Source organism: Phalacrocorax carbo, chromosome 20, assembly GCF_963921805.1.
Source record: "Phalacrocorax carbo chromosome 20, bPhaCar2.1, whole genome shotgun sequence".
Taxonomy (NCBI): Eukaryota; Metazoa; Chordata; class Aves; order Suliformes; family Phalacrocoracidae; genus Phalacrocorax; species Phalacrocorax carbo.
The window spans coordinates 7,776,157-7,802,094 of record NC_087532.1 but is presented as its reverse complement, the minus strand read 5'-3'; the positions used below and the strand labels follow the sequence as shown (position 1 = coordinate 7,802,094).

The 25,938-nt window shown below is 56.1% G+C and overlaps 1 protein-coding gene and 1 long non-coding RNA gene across 3 annotated transcripts; one reads left to right on the top strand and one right to left on the bottom strand.

Annotated features, from left to right (window-relative positions):
• Window positions 1–14,463: 14,463 nt before the first annotated feature.
• Window positions 14,464–15,612, top strand: LOC135316525 (uncharacterized). Its single transcript, XR_010375778.1, has 3 exons — window positions 14,464–14,550; window positions 14,662–14,829; window positions 15,235–15,612. It is a non-coding gene; the product is annotated as an uncharacterized LOC135316525 (long non-coding RNA).
• ALDH4A1 (aldehyde dehydrogenase 4 family member A1) lies at window positions 15,389–25,037 on the bottom strand. 2 transcript variants are annotated; one of them, XM_064470012.1, is made up of 15 exons: window positions 24,930–25,037; window positions 24,108–24,201; window positions 23,727–23,819; window positions 23,570–23,617; window positions 23,037–23,192; window positions 22,332–22,481; window positions 22,141–22,215; window positions 19,545–19,732; window positions 18,562–18,635; window positions 17,793–17,989; window positions 17,379–17,426; window positions 16,842–16,994; window positions 16,509–16,630; window positions 15,791–15,909; window positions 15,389–15,674 (listed from the first exon to the last, which is right to left on the bottom strand). In XM_064470012.1, exons 1-15 carry the CDS (start codon window positions 24,962–24,964, stop codon window positions 15,562–15,564), a joined length of 1,665 nt encoding a protein of 554 aa, XP_064326082.1. In that variant the 5' UTR covers window positions 24,965–25,037; the 3' UTR covers window positions 15,389–15,561. The 2 variants fall into 2 exon arrangements, with proteins under 2 accessions (XP_064326082.1, XP_064326083.1); XM_064470013.1 differs by lacking the exon at window positions 24,930–25,037 and adding an exon at window positions 24,330–24,584.
• Between the last annotated feature and the right edge of the window lie 901 nt (window positions 25,038–25,938).

Here is a 25,938-nt window from a genome sequence, read left to right as displayed (position 1 = left end):
GCAGCCCCGTCACTTGTCAAGTTGCTTCTTATCCACTTCATTAGCCCCCGTTCCCTTGTTTACCGAGGGGTGTTTGTATTAGTTGGAGAGCTTTCTAATTTAATCAAGGTTAGAGACGCAATTCCAGGTCTTGTTTGCCCAGCATGCTGGCCCTGCTCTCTGATTAATTCACAGGGCGTCAGATGTGCTGTTCTGCTTTGTCTGTCATTTTTCCCACCGCGTCCTACTCCATCCTCCCTACGCCAGGTGCCCAGGGCTGGGAAAACATGCTGCTGGGGATGGAGAGACCAAGCTGCACCCAAATAGGCAGGGACAGGGCTGCTTGATTTCTGCCTTCCTTGGGGTTAATGTGCAACAGCTATTGGAGTCACCCTGAGATTAATTTGGTGTAACAGAGGGGAACATGGGACCCCAAGGTCTCATGATTAGGAGCAAACTTGCCTGAAGTTCATGGTGTCTTCATGGGAGCTAAGCCCTCTCTTCATGTCCCTCCATCTCCGAGAGGTCAATCCAAAACAGGTAACTGGGTGCTATCTAATGTGGGCAACCAAGCTGGGGAAAGCCGTGGCCGACCTGAGCTAGTGCTGGCCAAGGGCCTGCTTCACGTGGGAGGCCAAAAAACTGTGAGAGGAACAGCAACATTTGCTCTGATGCTCTCTGCAAATCACAAGCGCAACCCTTTGGTTCTGTCTCCCCGAGCCGGCAATTTCCCTTTTCTAACCTGACGTCTCTCCCTTGTCCGCAGGGAGAAGCACTGGCTGCGGGACAAAGCGTGGTCTCTGTCATTGAGGACTCCTCTGGGAAAACCATCCGCTCTCCCTGTGCCTGGTGTAAAGGCTTCTCCTCTGACAAGAGAAGGGGATGGGCTTCAGGTCATCGGTGGCTGCTTCCATCTCTGCCACTGCTGCGGTGTAAATTCAATTAAATGCAATGAAGAGGAACGTAGACCTCCAAACCACCTCTCGCAAGCCGAGCTCAGCCTACTGGCCTTCACAGCACCCTGCTACCTTTTTCACACCTCACCTCGCTAGCAGGTAAGCTGTGGAGGGGAAAGGGGGATAAACTGGTCAGCTGGGGCTTTGTGTGTGGAACATGTCAAAAGTGTGAGCAGATTCCTCCTTTCCAGGGCGGTTCCATGGTGGTTCGGGGGCACAACCCCCTCGGTCTTGTCCCCTTTCTGCCTACCCCCAGCATCAGGCAGACAGAAGGAAGGCAAGGGGAGAAGTTAATAAATAAATGACTTGTGTCAGGGGTGGAAGAGGGAGCTGGCGAAAGCATCGCCGCTTCGATCCCTGTAGCATTTCACAGCTGTTAAAAGCTGCCTCCTCCTATTGCAGTGATTAGGCAGAACGGCAGCCTCCCAGACAGGGTACCACCAATGCTGCCCTGCCCTCGGTAGCCCTGCCAGAAGATGGGAGATGGAGGCATCCAGCCCAGCCTGGGTGTTTTGGAAGCGCTGGCATCCTCCCTTTGGAGAAAAAAGTACAAGATCTCATTTTCCCCAAATCCCTGAAACTCATCCGACTGCACTAAGCAGGGGAGAGAACAGAAACCAGCTCCACTGCAACATCTGTGAGCCTCTCACGCCTGGTTTTTCAGGCCAGGTGTTTTGGTTTGCGTGGTGGTTGGCAAATGGAGACAGAGTGTGTTGCTAGGCTCTCTGAGGAGCTCAGGCTTCATCTCAAAGTTTAGATTTGCTGGTCTGAAAATCTTCCTGCCTGTTTCTGTCCCCACCACCAAATTCATTGATTGTCTTGGGTCACAATTGTGCGGTAACGGCTCCGAGAGGGGTCTGAACCTGAATCAAAACCCACGCTTCACACAGTTGTCAGTCCAACCTCGAATCAAAGCCAAACAAGTGGGATTTTACATCTGTGTGTCTTTCCCATCGTTGAAACCCAGTGAGTTGTGGGGGTTAATCCAAATCACCCGCTGCACGGGACCGAGATGCACATCCAAAGCTTCTACCAGCAGTCCCTGCTGGAGGGAAGGCTCAGACCTGGAGACACCCCTGGCCTCTTGAGCTGCCACCTCCCTCCTGTAGAACAAAAAAAGGAGGAAACCAGAGGAAGAAGAGGTACGTTATCTCAGTAAGACTTGTGTGGTTAGCACTCACACTTCTTTCCCAAACTGCGCGAGCGATACCTTCTGTTCAACTGTCCCCACGGTGGGATGCAGCCACCCTTCTTTCTTCGTGCTAGGTGCACCCTGGGCAGGAATTAATGCCGTGCCCACACGAAGAGGCTCGATTTCCATATGCTGGCTATTGACTGCATCTTGTGCTACAGCTTTCTGTAGTGCAAAATGGGTGTAAACCATCACTACTCGGATTCGGTGGCATTTTGCAGAAGTATCGACAGCCTCAGGAGAGGACTGGGTCCTGTGTTTGCCAAGTAGCATTAAAGTACTATTTAGCATAAAGATGGGTATAGCAAGGCATCGCCTGGAGGTGCTGACAGATGTTTCAGAGGTCTCCACTGTCTATTTGTATGGCCTTTTTTCTTTTGCACACAAGCATCCATCACCTGGGTGTGATGCCAAATATTTGTAAAACTGGGGAATCCAGTTTGAAAACAGCAGCCCTGGCTGCCACTCGACTCCCTGCTGGGGAAATGGGTGGCTTTGCACCATGGTTTCATGCCTGAACTACAGAAACCACTGTCTGTGATGTCTTGGGGGAGTTCCTCAGTGGTAAAACAGGGGCAAGCTCACTGGAAAGGTGGTCCTGGGTAGCTGTAGGAATTAGTTCATGTCCATTGGCCCTATTCTATTACACTGGGAAGCTGCGAAATCCCGTTGCACCTTGATTCCTCATCTACAAAACAGGGATAAATAGTGTTTTCATCTGTCATGGGGGAACAGCATGATACTGCTTAAGACTGAGATACATTGATAGACTTAATGATTAATTGGGAGGTTTCATAGGTTCATAAATGTGGGCTCTTTGCCTGGGAGTTGCAAACCTGAAGAGGTATAGGAATGTATGCCCAGCAGCAGTAATGCCCTCAACCTCACCATATGGGTGGAATAGAAAAGGAGAGTAATTTTAAGGACTATCTGGGAATGGTTGGAATTACTGTCCCCACAATAATGGAGTGGAGAACGAATGGGTTAATATTGCTAGGGAAAATAGCTGTGGGATGTACAGGGCACTGAGGCTCTTTGTAAGGTATGGGCTGGGTGGCCTGATCTCACCCCTAATGAGGGAGGAAGAGTGCTTAATTTTAAACAAGGTCTGTAGGTTAGGGTGAGAAAAGGGGAGGGAAAATGAAGGGGAGAAGGAGGGAGGGGGGAGTGAAAGTGCTGGCCACTCGAATTTCAGGGCTCTCAGGGAAAAGCAGAGCCCTGAACTATTTTCCCAGGCTGTGAGAAGGCACCACAGCTGGCTTCCCCCTCACCCCGGGACAGGAGGGAGAGTCTGAAGTGGTGCCAAAGTCTTAGCGTTCGTAATGAAAATGGGAGGTGGAGAGGTTACAGGCGGGCTCTCCCTGGCTGGAGCAGAAAGATGAGACTTTCCCCGCAGCAGCTGCTCACCACATTGCCCGGCTCAGGGAAAAACAATGTCAAGAGCCTCTGACAAGTTATCAGCTGCGGTTAAAAGGAGCTGACAAGTGGGGGAGGCAGCCTGGCCCGGCAGACTGTAAATGCAGGTGTTACCAAGGAATTATCGCCTTCCCCGCAGCCTGGGCAGTAGTAAATCAGCCCTGCTACCATATTGTTTGGGGCCAAGGATGCTCAGAGCCAGCAGGGAATTTTGGTTCAGGAATGGGCTTAGGGAGCAGATCCCAAGCTAGTTTGCTTGACATGGATCACATCCTAGTCAGGATCTGGGGGTTTGATGGGTACCTACATCCTCTGAGGGGCTCAAAATACGCCAGCTGCAAAAAAACTCTGGGCAGTTCCCATTTTATTAGCAAAAGCAGAAGGAAAAGACAATGATTTCGCCTCCTTCCTTCTTTTCTCCTTCCATATTGAGTTAGTCTCTGCCCCTCAACAGGAAAGAAGAAATTCTGCTCCAAGAGCCATCTATCTACTTGATGTTAAACCCCTCTGTTCAGTCCTATGCAAGGGTGGAGAGCAGGACGGCACCCAGAAGGTGTGGGACAGGGCAGGGACCAGCAGCTTGGCTGTAACCGACAATATTTTATTGTTGGTGTAGACTAAACCCCTCAGTTCTTGGCTCCTCCAAGTCATGAGTAGGTCAGGGTCCTAGCTGTTTCCCCCCACCATCTCTTCACCCCTCAGCTCCCCAGGCCACAAACCTGTGACTTTGCAAGCCCTTGGCATGTTTGGGCACAAGGCTGCTCAGTCCTGGAGTCAACTTCTTGGAAATCAGGCCTGATTTAGTCAGCCAGTTCCTATTTTTGATAGCGTGGAAACTGCTTCCAGCTCTTCTCCTCGGTGTGCGTTCAATTTCTTCCTTCGACAGATTTATTCATTTATAATTCACCATTTGCTAGCGAGATCTCGTTGCGAATACAGCACCCTCACGGGCTGGCACGCGCAGGGCTTGCAAATCTCAGATGCCTTTGGCGTCTCCAGAAGGGCGGGCAGGGCTGTGCCAAGAGACCTTGGTACCCTCGAGCATCACAGTTCAGGGATCCTTGTGCTGAGGGAGGGTCCATGTGGCAGGGTTTGTTCTCCCCCTCAGCCCAGTCACCCCATCAAAAATTCATTTTAGCTAATTACTGCGCACCCAGTGTATATGTGTGTATACTTCAGGCTCTGCTTTCGATCACTGTAGCTGCTCTGTGTTCTTGAACTACCCCAGAGCCGGGTGCTGGGTGCGGAAGAGCTGGCGATCGCCCATTGCATCTCTGCCTCCGGGACGCAGAGATCCTGCGCCAGGTGGAGCAGGTGCCCGGCATCTCTGCGTGTAGCTGTCCCAAATCATTCCCAGGGACTTGTCTCCACCTCAGCCGTGCCCTCCCTTTGCATGCATTCATTCCCTGTGGGATCTGTCGTTTCTCCAACACTTAACGACTGCTTCCAGCTTTGGAAGTCTAACTTCCAATCAGCAATCCATCAGCCTGGCATGGCTGGGCTGTAAAAACGTCCTTGAGGCCTCCCGAATGCCCCTCGGCTCAATAGCAAGGCTCCTCTTCCCCCTGCAGGGAGGATGCTCGCCCGTTGGGGAGAGCCGCTTTGTTCCTGGGCAGGCGTAACCGAAGCCACCAGAGCAATTCCCAGAGAACAGCATCGCACAGTGGGACGATGGCCAGGAACAAGCCCCCCAAGGAGAGGGGAAACAAAAGGACCGCGACACCGGGATAAACTTTCTGAAGCCTGAGCTGGGCTATCTGGCCAGAGCAGTGCTTTGATTTGATCTTAATAGCAGCAGCATGGCTGAGAGGAATTTCACAAAGAGCAGCATTTCCAGGGTAGAGATTTGCTTGTATTTGTGCACAGAGAAGGGGTGACTCGTGCGATACCTATCTCAGCTGCAAGTCTGCAAATGCACTGGGAATATCTTGGGCCCTGCAGTCAGGGTTGTGGGAGGTGAGGAGAATGTGCGGACCTGCTTGTCTTTTATGCCATCGTCTGTTTTTAGCAAGTCCGGGGGAATGTGTAGCTGTGGGCTGTAAATAGTGCGGGACAGAGCGTCCCTGTGCGTCTGTGCTTCTCTGCGGGTCACCTGCTTGTGTTGCGGAGCTTCTCGGGAGCGTGAGGAGAGTTTGCAGTCGTGTTAAACAATGCCCTGTGCTGCATCTGCAGCGTCACATGCTGAGGATAGAGGAGGGAAGAAATCACACAAGCAGAGTAGCCGAGGCTGCTGCAGAATTGCAGCTCAAAAGACCCATCACAAGGGGTTAAAGACGCTCCAGGCTTTGCCTTCCCTTTCCAAGCGAGCAGAGCAGTGCCTGCCATGCCGAGCTTGAGTTTCACAAGCAACCCTGGCTATAAAATATGATCGTGTCTCCTGCACTGATTGATGGTTCCAGTGAAAACATCAGGCAGATCGGCCCAGAGGGGATCACGTTTTCAAGGGTGCAGCCGGCTGACATCCTATCCCCCTTTGCGAGCCCAGCAGCAAGTTGGGACCAGTTATGGTCATCCCACTTGTTACCCATCCAGGGATGGAGGACAAAAGAGGAGCGGAGGGGAAGCAGCATCTCTCTGGGGCTTGAACATCATGCCTGGGTGGGTCACTTCTTCTGGCCAGCCTCAAGCCATTAGCAGCAACTTAGGGGAAGGTTTTGTAATATCCAGCCCTGGGTCATAGGAAATGCCGAAGGAAACTCCCTTCTCCAATATACATTGCAGCAAATTTGGGGTGCCAGGCAGCCTGCTATGGAAAGCTGCCTTCCCATTTAACTCCAGGACTATCCCAGTGGCGTTCTCAGTAGCTGTATGGGTAGCTGCACCCTGGTGTTTAATCTAAAAGCTCTTAGCAAACCCATCGACTGTGCAGGAAAACACTGAAGGTAACCAGCCGCAGAGGTGCTAATGTACAAACCTAGAGGAGTTACCATGAGCGGGGGAATTAGCTGCTAGATGAAGCAGAGGATACAAGCACAGCTCCCTTGATGCTGGCATCCTTTTTAGGTATAGCCAGACCATCCTGGGTCTCATTTTGCTGGATGGTATTGATGACCCCTAAGCTGCAGCAACCACAGAGGTAAGAGCAGCAAAGGAAACAGAGGTGAGGGGAGCAGGCTCGTTTCTGGGTCTCCATCTGGTGCAGCCAGCTGGAGCTTGCTTGCTTCCTTCCCTTCTTCCACCTATTTTTGTTCCCTGCTTTGAGGCACCAGCAGCAGGGACTTGGGGCTGAGAAAGCAAAGCTCACAGCTGGATTCTGGGCAGCTGGGGAGGAAACACTGGGGCTATTCCATCATACCGGTCGGCTGGGACCTTTTCTTTGTCCATATTTACAGATCGCAGCACTCGGTTACAGCAGCCTAATGCCACGCGGCCTTTGTCCCAGCAGCAGGGTTTGCATGCAGGAACGACCCTGCTTTGCACGTTTGCAAAAGCGTTTCTCCTCAGGAGCGAAGTGCTACCTGGAGCGGCTTTGCAAGCGGAGGGTCGATGCTCCTCCTCTGCAAGCAGAGGGTTAAGGGGAGCGTGGGCCTCTCTTGCCCCCCCCCCCGCTGCAAATACTTGGAGAAGGACCCCTTGGCCAAGGCAAGCGCCTTCATAGCCGGTGGGTGATGTCAGGGCCGCGGGGGGCAGGCACAGCTGTCTCCAGACATCCCGCTGCCACCCCCGGATTAGGGCCAGGAGGAGAGGGAGGGGGACACGCATTCTTGGAGGATGGGCGTCACTCTGGCACTCCCCTCCCTGCCTGTGTGTTTCCCCCATGGACCGATGTGCGTGGGGTTTATCTGAAGCCATGGGCTCCCTGCAACTGCTGCCTCTGCCCCCCACAACTTGGGACCCCGAGGAGTTTGTCCAGGTGCAGAGGAACAGCAGGAACAAGCCTGGGGAACATGCAAGGAAGAAACAGCACATCGTCGGGGTGCCATCAATGTGTAGCAATCTCACCCCCAGCTTTTAGGCTCTTATCCCCTCCCCAGAGCCCCCCTTCATGCCCACCACCATCCATGGGCCAGCGGTGGGAGCAGAATACTGGGAAGCCCCATCGCTCCTTCACTGTTTGCGATGGGGGTTAGTTATTTCCCAGGCTTGTTCCTGCCACTGTGCCTCAACATCCCCGGTCACTAAATGGGATGGCAACTCCTCTGTGCCTGCATGTCCCTGCATAAGAAGGGATTCCCTGCAGGAAGAGTTTCAGGGTGCACCTGTGAATGCGGAGCCCGCTATAGATGCATTCACTGCACCCAGCCTGGTGGCAGAGACCTCATCTGAGCACCCAGCTCTGGCACCTAAGGACAAGGCTGCACCCTCTGGGAAATTTTGGCCCAGCAAATCTCTCTGAGAGCCCAAAATCAAGTTAATTCTGTTGCCTACAAGCCCCCAGACTCCGCTGTGTGCTTTTAGGTAGGCACCAGGCTGGGATCCCCTTTGCTTGTGTTGGTGGACCCTCACCGGGGTGCAGACGCGATGCTGGAGGAGAGGCAGATCAGTCCCACACCTGTCCCAGTGGACACCACAGAGGGGGGCACGGGATTCCTGACTGAGACCTCCATCGCTCGGTCTGCTCCAGGCTGACCCCTTCCCTTTCCCACCTTCCCAGAGCAGGGATGCTCCCACCCAGCTCCAACCCCTGCTTCTGGCACCCCTCATTTTTGGGGTGTCATCTATTTTCACAGGCTGGGAAAGAAGCAAGCAGGGAGCTGCTGGAAGGGTTGATCTCGCGTTGATTAAATGTTTTGGATGGCACCGGTAGATGATGCGGGGAAAATCAATTGTCCCCGGCAGTTTTGCCCGCCTGGCACTGTGAAGCAGGCACCGAAATGTCAGGTTTGTGATCTCAAATCAGCGATCACGACACGGGGCGGGGGTAAAAAAACCAAAGGGTGAGGTGGGGGAGAAAAAATCTCAAACGAAAACAACGCCAGAGTGGGGCTGCCTCTGTGATAATATTAATAATTGGTATGAGAGGGGGGAAAATTCTGCCGGGGGGAGCTGCTGTTTGTAAGTAATTTTCTGGGTGCTGTGTACATGCAGATGCCTTATCGCTGAAGGATGAAAAATAGCAGCTGAGATGGTACTGCAGATACATTTTAAGCACCCAAACGAAGGGCCAGGGAGGGGGAGATGTGTTGCAAAGGGCTGCAAAGTCAGGAGGGTGGATCGCTCACTGCTGCTGAGCCCGGGACGGGTGGGTTGTAGGGACAGGCGCAGGATTTAGGGGGTAAGCCCCTCCCCAGGAGAGTGACTATGGGTGCAGGTGGCCTCTGGGTGCGAAGAAATGTTGAGGCGAGTGAAAACCGTCTGTCCCTGTGGCCGTGGGGACCAGGTTCATGCTTTGCTCTGGGCTGGAGGGCGATGAGGATGTTGATGCTGTGGCATGTGGTGGCCAGACACAGGGATAGCACTGTCTGCAGGATGGTGCCTGCACCCAAGGTGAGTGGGCTGGTGAGCTCTCCCGATCCGCCGCAGGGCAGGGTCCAGCCTTCGGGTGGGCTGGATCAGAGAGCGCTCGCACTGTCCCTCCTGTCAGGTCCGGTCCCATGGGACTGGGGCTGAGGCTATGCGAACCGCCGGCTCGGTGGAAGGCTGTGCCTCCTACTGTCCCCAGCCTCTCCCCATCCCCTGGGGGGCTGATTTGACCACGCAAAGGCGGGTTGGAGGCAGTGGAGGCTGCAGCTGGCAGGGGAAGGCTGCGAGGGAGCTGCTTGGCAGATGCAGAAGTTTGCTCTTAATCCCAAGCTGCCCTGGGCCAACTTTGCTGCAGTTCCCGGCTGCTGCCAGAAACTCTGTTTATTCGCCTTTCGAGCCAACCTCAAGGCTGTCAGACAACAGAGAGTAATTTATCTCCTGGGGGGGCTTCCCCGGAGAGCTGGAGGAGAGAGACGCCAAGCCGGGCTCTGCTGGCGGCCGCGCCGGCCGCCTTCACCTGTTCCTCTTCTCAAGCAGCCTGGCTCCAAAATAATTCAGGCTCCCAGACAAGCCCTCCCTGGAGTAAACTGAGAAACACTGGGCTAGGTATGGTCCTCACCCCCACCCCCCCATCAAAGCTGCAGAGCTCCCACCGACGCGCCCCGAGGCCGAGCCGTGCCTCCAAGGGTGGGAGAAGAGGCACGGGAGCCTGGGAGGAAGGGAGCCAGGTGTCCTCAGATGCCCTGGGACGGAGGGTGCCCTCCTCCGGAGGGACGTATCCCACAATTTTTAATTGCTCGGTGAGCAGCACAATCATGTAAAGGCGATGGGGGGCAGGGGGGTGCTTTTTTGCCTCCCAGGCCCTTTATTTGATTTCCAGGGTTTTCTTCTGGCCCCAAAGAGGGGACTGACATCTTCCAGCTTTGCAGTGTTAGCCCGGGGGCTGTGAATCCCCTCTTTATTTATTTTAGCTAGAAGCTGACATCCCACTGTATTCTCATGACTCCAGGACCTGGGGCTTTAGCAAAAATGCTAAATATTAGAAGACTCTCCGTAATTTTGCAGCATTTTTGGAGGGGACGGGGAGTGCTACAGCCCTTAAAACCACAGCTTATTTGTTGAACGGGGCCGACATACTCAAACCCTCTCCCCCTTCTTGCCAGTCGCTGTTTCTTTGCTCGCTTTCTCCCATCCGCACTGTGGGAAAGTCCGGCTCCCTCCTTTCTCCACACTAGTTCAAACCCAGCCCGTACCCCCACCCAGCCCCAGGGCCCGCAGGTTCCCATTCCCAAGCCCCCATGGATGAGCAAGCCCAGTCTTGCAGCCCGGTGGGAGCTGTGGGGCCGCTGGTTTTCCCCATCTGCGGAGGAGAACGGGATAAAGACCACCATCTGCCGCTAAGTCCTTGTACTGCAAACAGCTCCCCGGAGCCCCAGGGTTTCTCTGCTCTCCCAAAGTCACAAAGCAGGGAAGAGGTGGGGGGCAAAGCCTCAGGGAGAAATAAGACAAGACAGAAAGAGAGAAAAACCAGGACAAGGGGTTCTCCATCCCCCTGGAAAACCATTTTTTCAGGATTTCTGGCTCTCCCCCGTGTAGCATTTTTTCCTTCCCTCTTATGCCCTGCCCCATGTCTCTTTTCTCCTCCTCATCCTCTTTTCCAAGGGCTGGAAAAGTAGAAAGACAGTGGCTGTGCCTGGAAGTCAGTCTGTGGAGGTGGAGGAGGCCATGCCAGGCCCCATAAAGCCCTGCAAGGGGAGGGAAGGGAGGCCATTTGGGGGGTGGGGGCCCTGGTTCAGAGCACACCCATGCTGGGAGCTGCTGCCTGCCCCCAGCGTGTGGTTGCTGCCTCTGTAATGGGCAGGAGACGTCGCCTGTAAATAGCAGCATCCCTGCCTGTGCAGCCTGGTTCCCCACGGAGAGGGGACGTAGTGGGGGCACCTGGGGAGGGGAGGGTTTGCATACAGGTCCCCCTCACTGGAACCATGGGGTCTGAAATATTTCCAGCCTCAGGGAGTTTTCCTACAAGCAGAGTTTAAGGGGTTTTGTAAGGCTGGGGTTTGGCTTGGGCCCAGCTTTAAAGCTATTCCCTTTACCCTGCAACAACCCATAGCCCTTCCCTGCATTCTGCATGGACCTTCACCCCCATAGCATCCCTGTAGTGAACCCCTCCCACCCCACCCCAGCCAGAACTGCTTGCCCACCACCTTCTTGGTGCCAGCAAAAAGTAAACACAACCTCTCGGATTGCATTTAGGACTTGCTCTCCAGCCTAAACCACTGGCTGGGCAGGAAATCCACCCCTAGGCCACTGTACATAGGATTTCTAGGAGGAAATCAGGCAGGCTGGGAAAGGAGGGAGCCTTTAAAGTCTCCCTCAAAGTAGCTTGCTGAGAGGAGGGGCACAGGATGGGCAGCAGCCTCCCCATGCCAGCTGCAGCCTGTAAATGGGTTCCAGCTGGGGAACCCTCAGGCTCACCTGCAGGCAGATGCTGCAGTCACCGGCCAGGCAGCGCCGGGAAAGGAGCCCAAAATCCTGGCCTGGAAGGGGGAGAGCAAAGGTTTGCGGAGGTCTGGCGCTGTGCCCCTCAGAGAAGGGATGTGGCTTGGACTGCAGGCTCTGCCTTTGGGTGGGCGCTGCCTTGCAGAGGTCGGACCCCGTAAGGTAAGAGCAGAGATTCGCACACCCCCCCCCCATGGGAAATCTCTTGCTAAATGTGGCTCGTGTGGTTTCTCAGGGTGCTGGGAGGAAAAGACCTTGAGGTTGGGAAGCGGTGGTGGGAGGTTGCAAGGCAGGAAGGCGACCTGATCTCCAGACCCTTCTGGGCATGTGTGCTATGAAGCAGCGCCCCGATTTAGTGTGTTCCCCCTGCTCTAGGGCTTTGCAGGGACCCCAATGCATCCTGCAACGCAGAGAGGCTTTGGTGAAGCATATTCAGTGCACTATTTCAGCTGGCTGCAATCTTCTGCCCAGGGCAAGCATTTAAACCTCATTTATTAACTTCTCGTGGGGAGGTTAAGGGCTCTCCTCTATCCTCTGTTAAGCCAAATGCAGTCGAGCACGTCCTCTGGTTTAGTTTCTGTGCTTGTGGTGAGGCGGTGGGTTTGCCCGGTGTCCTTGGGGTGCAGTGCCGGCACTCGCCAGCCCCGTGCCCGGCCCAGAACTGCAGCCCTTCCCGATGCCTGCGGTAAGAGTGGGGAATCGCAAATATTGACCTTAGAGAGTTAAACCTTTCCTTTTTAAAAAAGGCGAAATCGGTAAAGCTAACACTAGGGCAGCAATTGCATCATCATGGTTGCTGCCTTTCCTGTCCTATCTAGAGAAGTCTTAAATTGCCCAGAGAGCCAGAAGCATCCCTGCTTTGTGCTGAAAAAGTAAGGTGGCTGTGCGGGTCTCCCTAGGGCAGAATGTGCTGCCCGTCCTCTGCCTCTGCCATTTGACCCCCTGCAGACGAACACATCCCCGCTGCCTCGGGTTCCTGCTTTGCTTTAAAGCTGAGACGTGGCCCTCTCGCCGAGGGCTCAAAGCGTCTCGCTGCCTGTTCCCCACCCCCCAGCTCCGGGTGGTTTGCATTAACACCCCAGCGCAGCCCAGGGTGGTGGGGGAAGGTGTTTGGGCTCTGTCCAAGAAGCGCCGTACTTGCTCCGGCCTCCCCTAACGACATACCTAACGTGGGACATCGGAGGGTTTGATCTGCCAATTAGCCTCAGCCGGGGCCGCTAACGGGAAGCAGATGGAGCTGCGTGTTATCGGAGGGGAAAATCTGCCACTTCCTAGAGAGAGCCTGGCTCGGCCTCCCACCCGGCTCCTGGCTCGGAGGACGGACAGCCAGGCGCTTCGGGATGCGGTGGGGGCTGCTAAATGCCAGGCCAGCTCCGCCTGGGATGGCAATGGGATTGAATCCCTACCGGAGTTGCTCCAAACCTGTTGTCTCTCTTTATTGGGCACCGTAGGATTATGCAGAGCCCCTGTGACCTTCCCAAGCCCCTTTCCCCAACCTGGCGGAGGGCACAGAGGTCCAGGAGCATCCGAGCGTGCGGGAGAGTCCCTGGGGTTCTGCTGCGAAAGCCCCGTCTCTCCCAAACACCTACTGAAGCGTTTATCAGCTTCAAAAAGCCAACTGTTTAAATAGCATTAGGGGACTGATTTAAAGTCACAAAAGCCATGAAATTCAGAGTTAAGGCTAAAAAAATCCACTTGACACTCTGGCCTTAAGTCATAAAAGGCATGAGCCAAAGGCAGCGGCTTGAACGAGCGCTGGGCTCCTGGGCCGTGGCGCTGCGGATCGCCCGGCCGCCCAGCGAGGGGGTGCGAGGCAGAGCCCTTAATGAGATTTAAATGAGCTGAAGGGCCCATCTGGAAAGGTTTGGGGATGCCGTTTGGGGAGGGTTACCCTAAGCTGGGCGGCAGGAGGTGCCTTGGCTGAATGGGACATCGCTGTGGTCCCACCTGGACGGTCTCTGGGGGCTGGGACCACCCCTGACGTCGGGGTGGGTCCGGTCCTTCCCTTCCGGCTGTGGGATTGGGGATTTTTTGGAGGTGAACTGGGCTCCCTCGTGCCCTCCCAGTATGCAGCAAGAGGATGCTTTGTAGTAAACTGGGTGATGTTGAATTGGGCAACTACTCAACCGTTCCTGCCGCTCGTCCTCATGCCGGGGGGAGTGTCTTAGTTTTAGCAGAAAATACAAAGCTGGGGTGTTTTTATTTTGGGTTGGCTTTTTTTTCTCTCTGGGATGAGGGTGTGGTGAGGAGGGCAGCCAAAAGGGTGACCTCTGCGGCAGCCCGGGTGGTCTGGCTTAGCTGCTAAAGATGAGAGCAGAGAGGTGATTTTTTTTAAAAAAAAATAAAATAACCACTATACACAAGGTTTGGTTGGCAGTGGGTGCAGCAGCATGGAGTACCTGCAGCCAGGTCCCCAACCCAGCCAGAGCTGCTAGGACAACCAGCGCCAGCCCATTCAGAGGCAGAAACAGCAGTTTTGGGGAGTGCCTTATTGCTCCCATCTCATCGCCTTGCACGCACTAAAGGTGCCAAATGCACCCTCGCTCTGGTTTGTTATTTGGTAACAATTTGAAGAAATGATTCATAAAAGAACACAACGGGGTTTGTAATTTATTTTATTGCAAATTTTCTCAGTTAAACCAGGATTCACAGGTATTAATGCAACTTGTTCATGACCTGCATGCTAAATACCAGCCCAGGCACGGACAAGATCAATACTTAATGCTTATTACAACAGCCTTAACAGGGTTATCCACTCTATCTGCAAGTCCTGGTAATTGAACAGTTATTAATTGTAGGTGTTACAAACATAGCCATATCTAAATTAGCAACGAGCCTGGAGGGATGCAGGACTTTGTGGCTCAGATCCCTTTTCCTGGTTGCGCTGCAGGACCCGCCCGGCGAGACCCCGCTGCCGGTGAGCCAGCGCCTGCGCAGGTCGCAGCAACCGGGGACTGCAAAGGTCAGACCTACGTTAACATCTTAACCTGGCAGCTTGCGGAGCCTTGGCGCCGGGGGCCTGGCCAGAGCACGACAGGCTGGGAAATGCCTCTTCCTTGAATTCTTGTAGCCTCCTGTTGCTGTCCCGGCACCTCCTGCTAATACGTAAGTGCCTCCTCGGGGTGCTGAGGGTGCTGCATCCACCCAAGCAGCTTGTGCAGGAATGTTCCTATTATTGAAACACCTTCTCTTAAAAATCTTTCCGCTTCCTTCCAGTGGACGCGCGCGGATCGGAGCAGTGGAAGCAGCCGATAGCCCATGGGAAGCACCGGAGGGAGCCTGACCTCACCACCGGTACTGAAACATGGGGAGCGAGTGGGGCGCCGCTGCTCCACCTGCCTGACGCCTGAGCACACCCGGGATGGTTTGCAAGGCAACGTGCAGGTAACCCCAGCCCTTGGCTCCATAAGGTGCTTGCTTAAATTTATTTCTAAGCAGCACCACACTCACAGCCGCCCTCTCCTGGCACAATGTGCCTTCTGCCACGTTCTCTTCCTACATCAAACAACTCTGGGGTGTCGGAGGCTTTGCCTTTGCTCAGGAACCGGGAGAAAATAGGGCTCAGGGCTCCCACCACGTTGATGTCTGGTTTAAAACAAGCCCAGCTTCCCACACGGCCCCGGAAGGCTGGTACGGGCAGCCCGTGGCTTGCCCTGAGTTCTGCTGGTGCAGCTTGTGCTCCACTGGGGTGAGGCAGGCCCTGGGGACAGAGGAGGGAAGGACATTGCTTCTTGCAGGTGACTGGGGCAGGGCAAGCCTCTTAACGCCCGTCTCCCTCTTTAATTCCAGCACCCTCAGCCCTGGTGAGAGGGAATCGCGTTCAGGATGGACAAAACAGGAAGAAAAGGGAACTCAGGGTCCAGGTACGCTGCCGCGGCCCCACCTCCAGCCACCCCTCACTTAACTCAGCGTGCTCACAGGACTAATAAAACCACAAGGACTCTTTTTTTTTTTTTCTTAGTTAACGATTTAATATATTTTTTCTTTAAAAATAAAACCTAAGCTCGCCGGGTTAAAGATCAGTAGATTTATTTAAGTGCTTTGTAAGGTCGTAGCCGCGAAGCCACGCTGTGCGTTGAGGATCAGTAGTACCGGTGCGGGGCGGGGGAGAAGGCATCACTGCATGTAGGCGTAGCGCCAGTCCGTCAGCGGCACGTGCGTTTCTTTGATGGCCTGGGGAGATGTCCAGCGCAGGATGTAGTGGGGGCCGCCAGGCTTGTCGTTGGTGCCTGTTTCAGAAGGAAGGCAAGCCCCATGAGACGGGGGACGTGCCCGGAGGGGGACGCGGCTCAGCACGCGGCCGCGCAGGTAACTGCCGTCTCCAGGTGGGAGTTCTCGGTCTCACCTGAGATGCGGGAGCCCCCGAAGGGTTGCTGAGCCACAACGGCCCCCGTCGACTTATCGTTGATGTAGAAATTGCCGGCCGCGTTGCGCAGAAGGCTCCTGGCTTCGTCGATGATTCTCCTAAGGTGGGGGGATAGAAACAACTGTGAGGCCGACGCAACGGCAAACACCTGTGCGGTGGCCTCTACCCTCTTATAGCAACTAAAATTGTGCCAAAAGCGCGTTTGCGTTTGTTGGGGCGCATTTCCAGGGCTGCGCGGCGTTTAACACCTGCTGAAATGGGTCGTGCATACTAAGAGCTCCACTGAATTATCCCAATTTTTTCTTTTAGTTTGCCTTTTTAAGTTTCATTGTTATAAAATGAAGTTGATTGTAACTTAAGGATGGTCCCCCTTTGAGGTGACATTGCTCTTAGCCCTCCTCCTGCTTAAGAGGGTTGGGGGCGCGTCCTTCTATACGCTCCAAATGTCGTCTTTGGGATGGTTTCTCACCCAAAAAGCGTTTTTGGGCTGAGAAACCGCCCGAGGCGCATCCCCTTCCCTCCTCAGCGGGAGGAAGGCTAGAAGCAGCGTAAGCTTTGCGGGGAAACACTTTCTTTTCCTCTTCACCGCACCACGCAGGGCTCCGGAGAGGAGCGAGACCGATGGCTCGCCCCAGCAGGGAAGACACGCCGCTGCCGTCTCGGGATGCTGCGAGGCAGCGCGGATTCTGGCACTTACTTCTCCTGGGCGAAGACTGCCCCCGTGAGGCCGTAGGGCGTCGTGGTGTCAATGAGCTCCAGGACCTCCTCGTACCGCTTCTCCGGGTACACGTACACCGTGAGGACGGGGCCAAAAATTTCCTATACAGCAAAACCAATAAAGCCTCCAAAAACAAGCAGCGGGCGGTTCAGCGCCCCACTAGCTAAAAACTGTGATGAAGAGGAACATCCCTGCACGCACGTCCCGCACAGCACTGCTCAACTCGCCCCTGCGCGGACAGCGGGCGCCTCAGGCTGGGGCCCTACAGCCCCTTTTGCACCTCTCCCGCCGCCCCCCGCGAGCTGCCCTCACCTCCTTCATGATGGGGTCCTGCGGGTCTTTGCTCTCCACGATGCACGGCTCGATGAAGTACCCAACGCTGTCGTCGCAGCCGCCTCCTGCCAGGATGGTGAGGTTGGGTGACTTCTTGGCGTGCTCGATCCATTTCTTTATCCGTGCAAAAGACTGCGAAAGGGCAATAATAATAATTTAAAAAAAAAAAAGTGTGGGTTTGGGGGTCTAAAAGGAGGTTTGGGCAATCCCTACGCCACTCTTTGCACTCCTGCCGCTCAGGAGGAGTGGGAGCTGGAAATAACTGTCCTGGGCACTCTGAACCTTACATCTGAGAGAATTCCTCAGCAAAATAACCCACTTTTCAACAGGGGCAGTGACTAAGGCAGGCACTAGTACAGGAGGGAGAAAAGAGGGCTGATAATCAGCTCTAACTCATCACTGATGCTCGTGTTACTTTGCTCTAAGCAATTAAAAAACCCCATTTAACCTGATGCTTAATGGAAGCCTGGTGCTGTTACCTTCTCGCACTAGTAGGAACGGGAGAGGTGAGCTCACCTTGTCATCAATCACCGCAGAGAAAAATGTCCCAAAGTCCTGGGCGGGCTGTGGGAAGCCAGAAAGGAGGCAACGTAAGTACAAACCGTGCCAAAAAGCAAACTCTGAAACTGGGAGGAGCTGAAATTCCCCCTGCTCCAACCACACCTCTGGTCGAGGCTGCAAGCTACCCCTTTTCAATTAGTCTGCAGTATTTGGCGACTTACACAATCCTTCCTGCAGACGCTGGCTACAAGTTAATTTCTAATCACTAAAAAAAGATGAAGGGGGGGACACGGAGGGGCGGTGGTGGGGAGAACCAGTGGATAAAAAGCTCGGTTCAATAGGAATTAGTAGCCAGTTACCGCAGTCTCTAATCCCATCAACCACCCGCTGAGCCGCAAAGCCCTTCAGCAGCCCGGCAGCTCCACTCACGTCTCCCACTTTGATCTTCCCGTGCTCCTCCAGCAGTTTCTCTTTGATCCGGGGCCACAGCGAGTCCGGGGCGTAGAGGCGGGAGCAAGCCGAGCATTTTTGGCCGCCGTACTCGAAGGCTGAGCGCAAGGTCCCGTTCACCACGCTGGCCACATCGGCCGAGCTGTGCACCAGGTGGAAGTTCTTCCCGCCGCACTCTGGTGCCAGAGAAGGGAGAAAAAAGGGGCACATGAAGAGCTGTCAGGGCTGCATCGTCTCCGAAATGCACGAGCTACGGCTGGGTCCCTTGCAAGGGGCTCGGCCAGCGCTCGCCCTGCCCGGTCCAGGGCTCCCTGGGGAACAGGAGCATTGCCGCCATCCCAGGGAGCACAACCCCAGAGCTTGAGGAGCTGGAGCAGGCTTATAAAACTGATGGAAAACGAATGACCCAACTTCCCAAACTTTGCGTGGAAGCTCTGCAACCCCAGCGCATCACCTCCCCGGCCCAGGTGCCGGCCCCCCACTATAAAAGCCCATCCTGTGCTGGTGGGAGCTGGTGCCAGAAGTTCCTCCAAATACGCGGCACACCCAGACAAAAAGCTTCATGCTTCTGCCAGAGGGCAGGCAGGACGCAGTTTACTGTGTCATTTGCTCTCTGCTCACAGGGAGAGAAATCCTGGCCACCACTTTAGTTTCTCCCCGAGCAGGTGAGAAACTAAACCCCCCCCACCCCTACCCCTGCATGGCCTCCCCCCACCCCCAAAAAAATGGTGTAAGAGGCAGCAGTTACCTCCAGCCAGGCGTGGGAAATTGCGGTAGCGATCCAGGTTTTCAGAGACCTGCTTCCAGAGCCGCTTGAAAGTCCTGGCAGGGAAAGGAGGAGCTGGTCAGTGCACTCCTGCCTTTGCATAGGGGGTGGCACTCCGAAAAGGCACGCGTGGGTGATGCGCCCTGCTGAAGGGGACCCCAGCAAACCCCTGTGTCCGCCCCCAAAAGGAAAGCCGCCTTCACGCAGAGGAGGAGATGCTAGCCGAGAACGAGGCCCTACGTCTCAAAGCAACGGCACTACACAAGCCCCTAGTTTTTAAGATAAGAAACTGTCGCAGTGCCACAGGGAAGCCCACGGGAGCGAGTGTCCAGCAGAAGTTTCTGTTCTTTCCCTTTCCTCCCTTCATTTCGGTCCTTACTGTGACAAACCCCTGGACTGCAAAACAATAAAAATGCTAATAGCCTCGCGCCAGGAGGCACAGCCACTAATACGCATTTATGAGCTTCCCACCTTTAAAGCACGGTGCTCATCAGACCATGTCCTTCGCCGGTGGAGCGGGGTCCCGGCGTTTAATAGCCCGTTGCAGGCTGCCGGGGCCCTCAGCGCCGCTAACACGCCCTGACACACGGGCAGAGCACGAGTTTGCAAATCTACCTGGGGCTGGCATCGCGCCGCCAGCGCAGTGCGGTTCATTAAGCCAAATCACAGCATCGCTGGGAGACCGGGCAGCGTCACGCGCAACTTTACCTATTCTCTGTGCCTTGGGTTTAGCAACAGAAACACCCTGCTATTAAATGCACTCTGTGTAGCAAGAAAACCTGGTTAGGCATTTTTTTAGTCCGTTTTAAAACCCTACTTTAATTACGTGGTGTAAGGATGGCCTGTTGTCTGCCTGCTACCCTGCTCAACGCTGTCCTAGGCGTTCGAAGGACTGGCAGCCGAGCACCCGGCACCGTCTCAGCCAGCAGCTCCTCGCCCCGCTGCCGCTCCCCTCCCCAACGTACGGCACGCTGCCGGTGAAATTGAGCCCGCAGAAGTGCTCGGAGCTGGTGACGGTGTCTCCAAACACGGGCCCATCCGCCGGCACGAACTGCACGACATTCGGAGGGAGCCCGGCTTCGAGCAGGATCTTGTAGACGGCGTAGCTGGAGAGCAGGGCAGTGTCGCTGGGCTTCCACAGGACCACGTTTCCCTGGGCGAGAGGAGAAAGTCAGCACACGAGGAAAGGCTTTGGCCCAAACACAGGTATGCGATGCTTAAATGCTCTGGCAAAAGTCTGTCCCGAAGCCCACAGCAGATGGGACCGGAGCAACGGCACCTTTGGGTGATTCACACCTACCTTTTAACCCAAGCCTTGGTTTTGAAAAGGAGCATGCTTGCCCTGGTGAGCTGAAGGCACAAAAACCTTCCTTTCACACCTCCGGGTCATTGTGTCAGCCCTTCACACCCTCCCTTGCCCAGGGTGCAGAGCTTTGCCTTCCCTAAGAGGAGCCATGAAACACGGACCTGGGTTATGTCCCGGGAAATGGGACAGCGCCGCTAAGAAACGTGGTTACGACACTGCGAGTGCTGTCACTCGGTGCCACCGGGTCTGCGCGCCACCCAGCAGGTGTCTGTGCCAGCCAAAGCAGCGAAACAAAGCCTCGAGCCCGGATTAAACGTGCACAAACAGCACAACTGGCTGGAAAACACGGCGCTGAAATGCCTTCGGGGGCACCCCACCCCTTTGGCCCCGTGCCACCGTCCTCCCCTCGGCTCGGTGCGCAGCCGCGGGGGACCCAGTGACCTCCCTGTGTCGCCGTCACGCTGCTTGGCCCCCACCGCACGTGACCGTGCAACAGGGTCACAGCCCTGGGGGGGCAGGAGGTGGATTTTTGGACTCTGTCTCAACCAGACGCCTGCTTTCCAGGGACTCGCGGTGTGGGCAAAGCTCCTTCCTGGCCCCCACTAATCCTTCCACTCCGAACAGTGAGAAAACTAAACTGCGCTTCACAAAAAATCTCCGAGCAACTGGGAAATCCAACTCAGGCCACGAGCAGAGACAGTAAGCCCGGCAGCCTGGACACCGGTGCGGTGCAGCAGCTGCTTCGGTCCTGAGGAAATCCCGCTCCTGACGCTGCAACAGCATTAACTGGGTTGATCTCGCGTGCTATTTAGGCAAGAGAAATGTTTAATCCCCTGGGAAGTACACCATGGTGACTGAAACACTGGGGCTCTAATTAATATCCACCTATTAAGTACCATTTTCCTCTAAATGTAATTCCAGGAACCGCCCGCCGCTCAGCTTTCCAAGCCACCCGCCGATGCCCCGCTCCTTTTTGCCCCAGGGCGAGCAGGGAGATCTCAGTGCTGCAGCAGCCCCTGGTGGGAATTTATCATCGCACTCGAGGAGGGAGAGGCAGATGCGCTGCAGGATGCCCAAAACACTCCACCCAGACCTGCCAGCACAGGCATGCTCCACCCCAGCAAGGTTCATCCACTCTGGGATCAGCTTATCACACCCTAAAGCTGGGGACCTTTCTCAAACCCTGGGGTGAGAAGAGCGCATCTCCCTCCCCCAAAAAACCTCCCAGCGTCACCCTCTTCCTTCCTTCTCCCCACTCCTCCCCTACAAAACCAACAGGTTCAAATGCTTCACCTTGAATATTGCTTTAAAATGTGACGCGCCCAGATAAAAAGCTCGATGTTCTCCCTTATCGCAGCCTCTTCCACCTCCAGCATGGGACACTGCTGCTGGAGGGACCACCTCTGCCAGGATGAAATCTGAGCCTCAGAAGGAAAGAGCTCAGGACAATTTTGTGGTTTTTTTTTCCAGCGCAACAATAACTTCATTAATCCTGGCCCAAATTCATCAGGTCTCTCCCCAAAACCCACCCTGCAAAGGCAGGTGCTCCCTGTGCTCCGCGGGCACATTGCGGCGGGACACGTACAGAAACGCTGGTTACCAGTGCGACTTTCCGGACCACCTCGCCCGCCTGCCAGGACCGCGTGTCTCCCAGTTCGGCGCTCAGTGCCGGGGCCACCACCCGCTCTCTCCTACTTTCACCCCAACGCACCCGCTGGGCCCAAGAAGCGTCCTCCAAGAGGAACCTGAGCACTTACAAACTAATTACACTTTCGCATCCCAACAGCACCCTGAAGCCCTGTTCACTGAGCAAGCACCACGCAGGGAAGCAAAACCCTGCTGAACGTCTCATCTCCCCTGACCTTCCCTCGATCCACAACCCAGCCTAGGAGTGAAAAGACACTTTGCTTCAGAGAAAAAAAAAACCCAGAAGAGGAGCTCTGGGCAGTTTTTCCTTTTCCAACACTTCCCCCATCAGTGGACAGGCCTAAAAGGCAGCCACTAGAACGCCTTGTAATTAAAGACACCTGAGTCTCATTGCAAACCAGCTGACTGAATTCAAGGGGAGCAACAGCAGCAGGACCCCAGGTGTGTCCTATTGAATAGCACCAGAAAACCAGGGAGGCTGAGTTTGCTCCTTGCACATCCCAGACCAGGCAAACCACAGCCTCGGAGAGTTCAGGTCCCCCTCCCAGCCTGTCTCCGGACTGTGCTCTCCATCCCTGGCTCTCCTTAAACCCTACCACCACACTCACCATCAGCGCTGGAGCCCCTGCCAGGTTGCCACCAATTGCCGTGAAGTTGAAGGGAGAGACGGCCGCCACGAAGCCCTGCGGGTGGGAGAGGAAAGGGACCACTGGGAGCGCGGTTCCTCCTCTCACCGTGGTGTGATGCCACAGCTTGGGGCAAAAAAGGGAGCTCCAGAGGCAGGGGGACAACCTCTCACCTCCAGGCCCCGGTAGACCATGCTGTTGGTGCTGATGTCCACGCTGATGGGCTGGCTGTTCTCCAGCTCCAGGGCGTACTTGGCATTGAATCGGAAGAAGTCTATCAGCTCCGCAGCAGCATCGATCTCAGCCTGGATGACTGTTTTACCCTGCCGGGAGGGGTCATATCAAATAAAAGCACCAAGGGGAGGGGGGGATACAGCAGCCGAGAGCTGCAGCGGCATGGCGTGTCCAGATGCGGTTTGTGGGTTGCCTCTCTCATGCAGACCACGTGCTTGCTTCTGAAAAATGCGGCCTCCCATAAGCCCCGACCCCACCACATCTCCTCCGCACCGAGCGGAGGCAAACGCAGCCCGTGCCTGTGCCAGGGGATGTCACATCCACTCACGTTCCCCTTAGTGCCTCCCCGGGAAAGCTGGGGCATTTCACAAGGATAAATCAAACAATCACAGCTGATGGCAGTTGATCCTGTTCCCGTGAAGCTTGAGAATGCACAGCATCACCTCCCTTCTTCCTCAGCAAAGAGGCAAGGATAGGCTTTAGGATCAGCCTGTTTCCCCTTGCAGCACTTCTAACACTACAGCCATTCCTAATGCCAAAAACAACTTGGCAGCTCCTCCTGCCCCCCTTCCCTGGCCCCCGGCTCCCCAGATCCCCGCCCGTTCGCCCCAGCTATCTGCTGGGCCAATCCACATCTCCCTTACCTGCCCAATCATGGTTTTGGCCAGCACTTCTGCTCGCCTCGGGCCACTCAGCATGTCAGCCGCCTTCAGGAAGATCTGGGCTCGGTCCTGGACAGGTTTCAGGTCCCACTCCTTCCTCGCTGCCAAGGCAGCGTTGATGGCTTTGTTAATGAGCTCCTGCGGAAGAAAAGCAGAAAGGCAGCAAGGAGGAACCCACCACCTCTCTGTCACGGTCGGAGGGGAAGGTGAAGGACTGTCCACCCCCAGGCACAAACCGCAGCAGCTACCTTCCCATCACAATCCCAAATTTGTAGCTCCTGGTACCAATTTGTTCCAGGACCTCTAGGACTTGGAAAGCCAACACACACCCCTGGAGCCTCCCCGCTCCCAATCTGAGCCTTTCATCCAGTCTCCTCAGCAGCAATCCCAAAGCACATCACGCCACGAGCCTCATAACCCCGCTGCGAGATAAGGCTCGCTAAACCCCGGTGAAACGCTGCCGCTTCCCCCCTGAAAAAATGAAAGGAAGAGGGAGGGCAGCGAGATGCGCTCACCTTGTCAGCGTAGCAGTACTTGGCCACCTTGTGCGCATGATTGAATGGCTGAAAAGAGAAGAAAAGCCCCCGTAGTTATCAGTCCGACAGACCTCTCTCAGGCCGGGTATGTCCCCCTGCTCCGTTCTCGCTTGTTGAAGTTTTCCCCTAAACTCACCGACAGCTGGTACCGCACCGTCGGCGTCCACACCTCTTCTCCCCCGATCACGCACGGGATGGCTTCTGTCTTGCCCTTCAGGTCGGCAAGTGCCTAAGCAGCACGAGGAGGAGGAGGAGAGCACCACGGTGAAGGCCGTACTTGCAGACCTCTGCCGGCCGCCCCCCACCACCACCTGTCCTCCCCGCCAGCCCCACGAGCGAAGGGAAACCGGGGGACAGGCTTCCTTCGGTCCCCTGGGGACGGGGCGCTGGCGGGGACGGGGCGTCCCCCCACCAGGGAAGAGCCTGGGGCTGCCGTGCAGCACCTGAAGCACAAGCCGGGACCTTAAACACCCCCCCCCCCCCCCAAAAAAAGCAGCCCGATCCCCTGCGGCGGTACCTTCTGAAGCGCTGCTCGCTCGGGGCTCCCTGGCTTGAACTCGAGGATGGGCTCGTTGGTCACCGCGATGGCCGAGCGGTGCTGCCACCGCCGCCTAGGAGAGGAGCAAAGCAGACGCTGAAATCCCCCCGCCGGGTCCCTCCTTCCCTCCGCACCCCAGCCTCCAAATAACACGTGTTTTATCGCTTAAGGCCGCGCTGCGCGGCCAAACCAGCCACGCACCCCCAGGCCCGGCGCCGGGTTATCGCGGCTGGGCTCCATCCCGGCGGGTGACGCTGCCGGAGCCAGGAACCGAGCCGGGACATAGCCCCCGGGCAGCTACCCCTTCTCCTTGCTACGGAAAAGGTGCTGGAAAAGGAATTTCTGAGGGGCGGCGTGCGGGGCGGGCTCCGAATCGATCCGGTTTGCTCCAACAGCCCAACATGCCACCAGCTCCTGGCAAAGTCCAGCGCGCGGGGGCAAAAGCCGGGCTGGCAGCGTGGGCCTGGGCATTTCCCAACCCCGCGTGAGCATTAAATTGCCCACCTCAGCAATATTCCCCCACCCCCCGGGCAAAAAAGGGGGAGGGGGTAGCGCCAAGGGGGAGGGGGAGCCTGCGCTCGGCGGCGGGAGGTGCCCGCTGGGCGCCGGGGCGGGCCGGGCCGGCAAAGGCGAGACAAGGCGGGGCAGAGCGAAGGGCCCTCTGCAGCAGCGCCCCGAGCCCGCGCCCCCCGTGGGAGCGCCGCAAGAAAGTGGGGGGGGTCGGGGTGGGGGTTTGGGGGGGGTTGGGGGGGGCCCGGCCCGCCCCGAGGCCCGGGGAGAGCCCGGGGACCCCCCACTCACCCTGCGCCCCTCAGCGCCCTCAGCGCCCGCCACATCCCGGCCCCGCCGCGCTGCCCGCCCCGCCCGCGGCCGCGCCCACCCCGCGTGAGGGGGGGGGGAAGCCGGGACGAACCCGGGGAAATAAAGAAATGAAAAAAAATAATAATCAAGAAGCGGAAGGAAGCGGGTCGCTGCCAGAGCGGCCCCGCGCCGTGCGGGGGCTCGGGGAGTGCGTGTGTCCCCCCCCGACGCGGGGCGGGAGTGGGGTGCCCCGCCCGCCCCCCCCCCGGGCGGTGGTTGCGCCCGGCCAATGGTGCGGCGGCGCGTGGGGGGGCGGGGCGCTGGAGCGAGCCCAAAATAATGGAAATAAATTTTAAAACAACCTACCCGAAAGCTGAGAAAACCACCCTCAAAGCGAGGGGGCGGGGTCTTGAGTTCTCCCCCTGGAGAATTAAGGCTGAGAAAATAAAAGGGGGATTTTAAACCCCAAAGGGGGGCGCGGCCAGGGGCTGCCTGGTGCAGGGGGTACCTTCGTGCCCAGAAGGGGTATCCGCACTTCAAGCGTGGCGGCTGGAAGATCCTCGGTTTTAGGGGTCCCAAACTATCCCCAGCCCCCCAAATGACAGCCCTAGGGAAAGGGAAAGGCACACACACCCCCTCCCAGATCCAAACGCACAAGCAGCTTTTGCCCAAGAATTAACACACACAAGCATTAACCAGGAGTTCGGTATTTATTTTATAGGATTTTTTTTTTTTCCTCGTAACCAGAGAACAACTGTAACCCGTTTTCATCGACAAGCTCCCGCACGCCCTTTGCGCAGAGAAGCCAGCGATGGGGCGAGTGACGAAGGATGAACCGCTGCGGCGGGGCGGCACGGCCAGGGACGGACGGACAGACACGGGCTGGGAGGCCGGAGCAGTGTACGGGGGAGCCGCGGAGCGGAGCTGGAAGGGGTCGGTGAGGTTGGTTTTGGCACTAAAAAAGGAAAATGGAGATAATCTGCTGGAACTGGGAGGAGCGCGAACGCTT

Coding starts and splice junctions, on each gene's coding strand:
- ALDH4A1 (XM_064470013.1), bottom strand. CDS start 24,412: ATGTCCCGGCTCGGTTCCTGGCTCCGGCAGCGTCACCCGCCGGGATGG. Junction 22,482..23,036: donor CCAAAACCATGATTGGGCAG/GTAAGGGAGATG, acceptor CCCTCCCGGCAG/GGTAAAACAGTCATCCAGGC. Junction 22,216..22,331: donor TGGTCTACCGGGGCCTGGAG/GTGAGAGGTTGT, acceptor TCCCACCCGCAG/GGCTTCGTGGCGGCCGTCTC.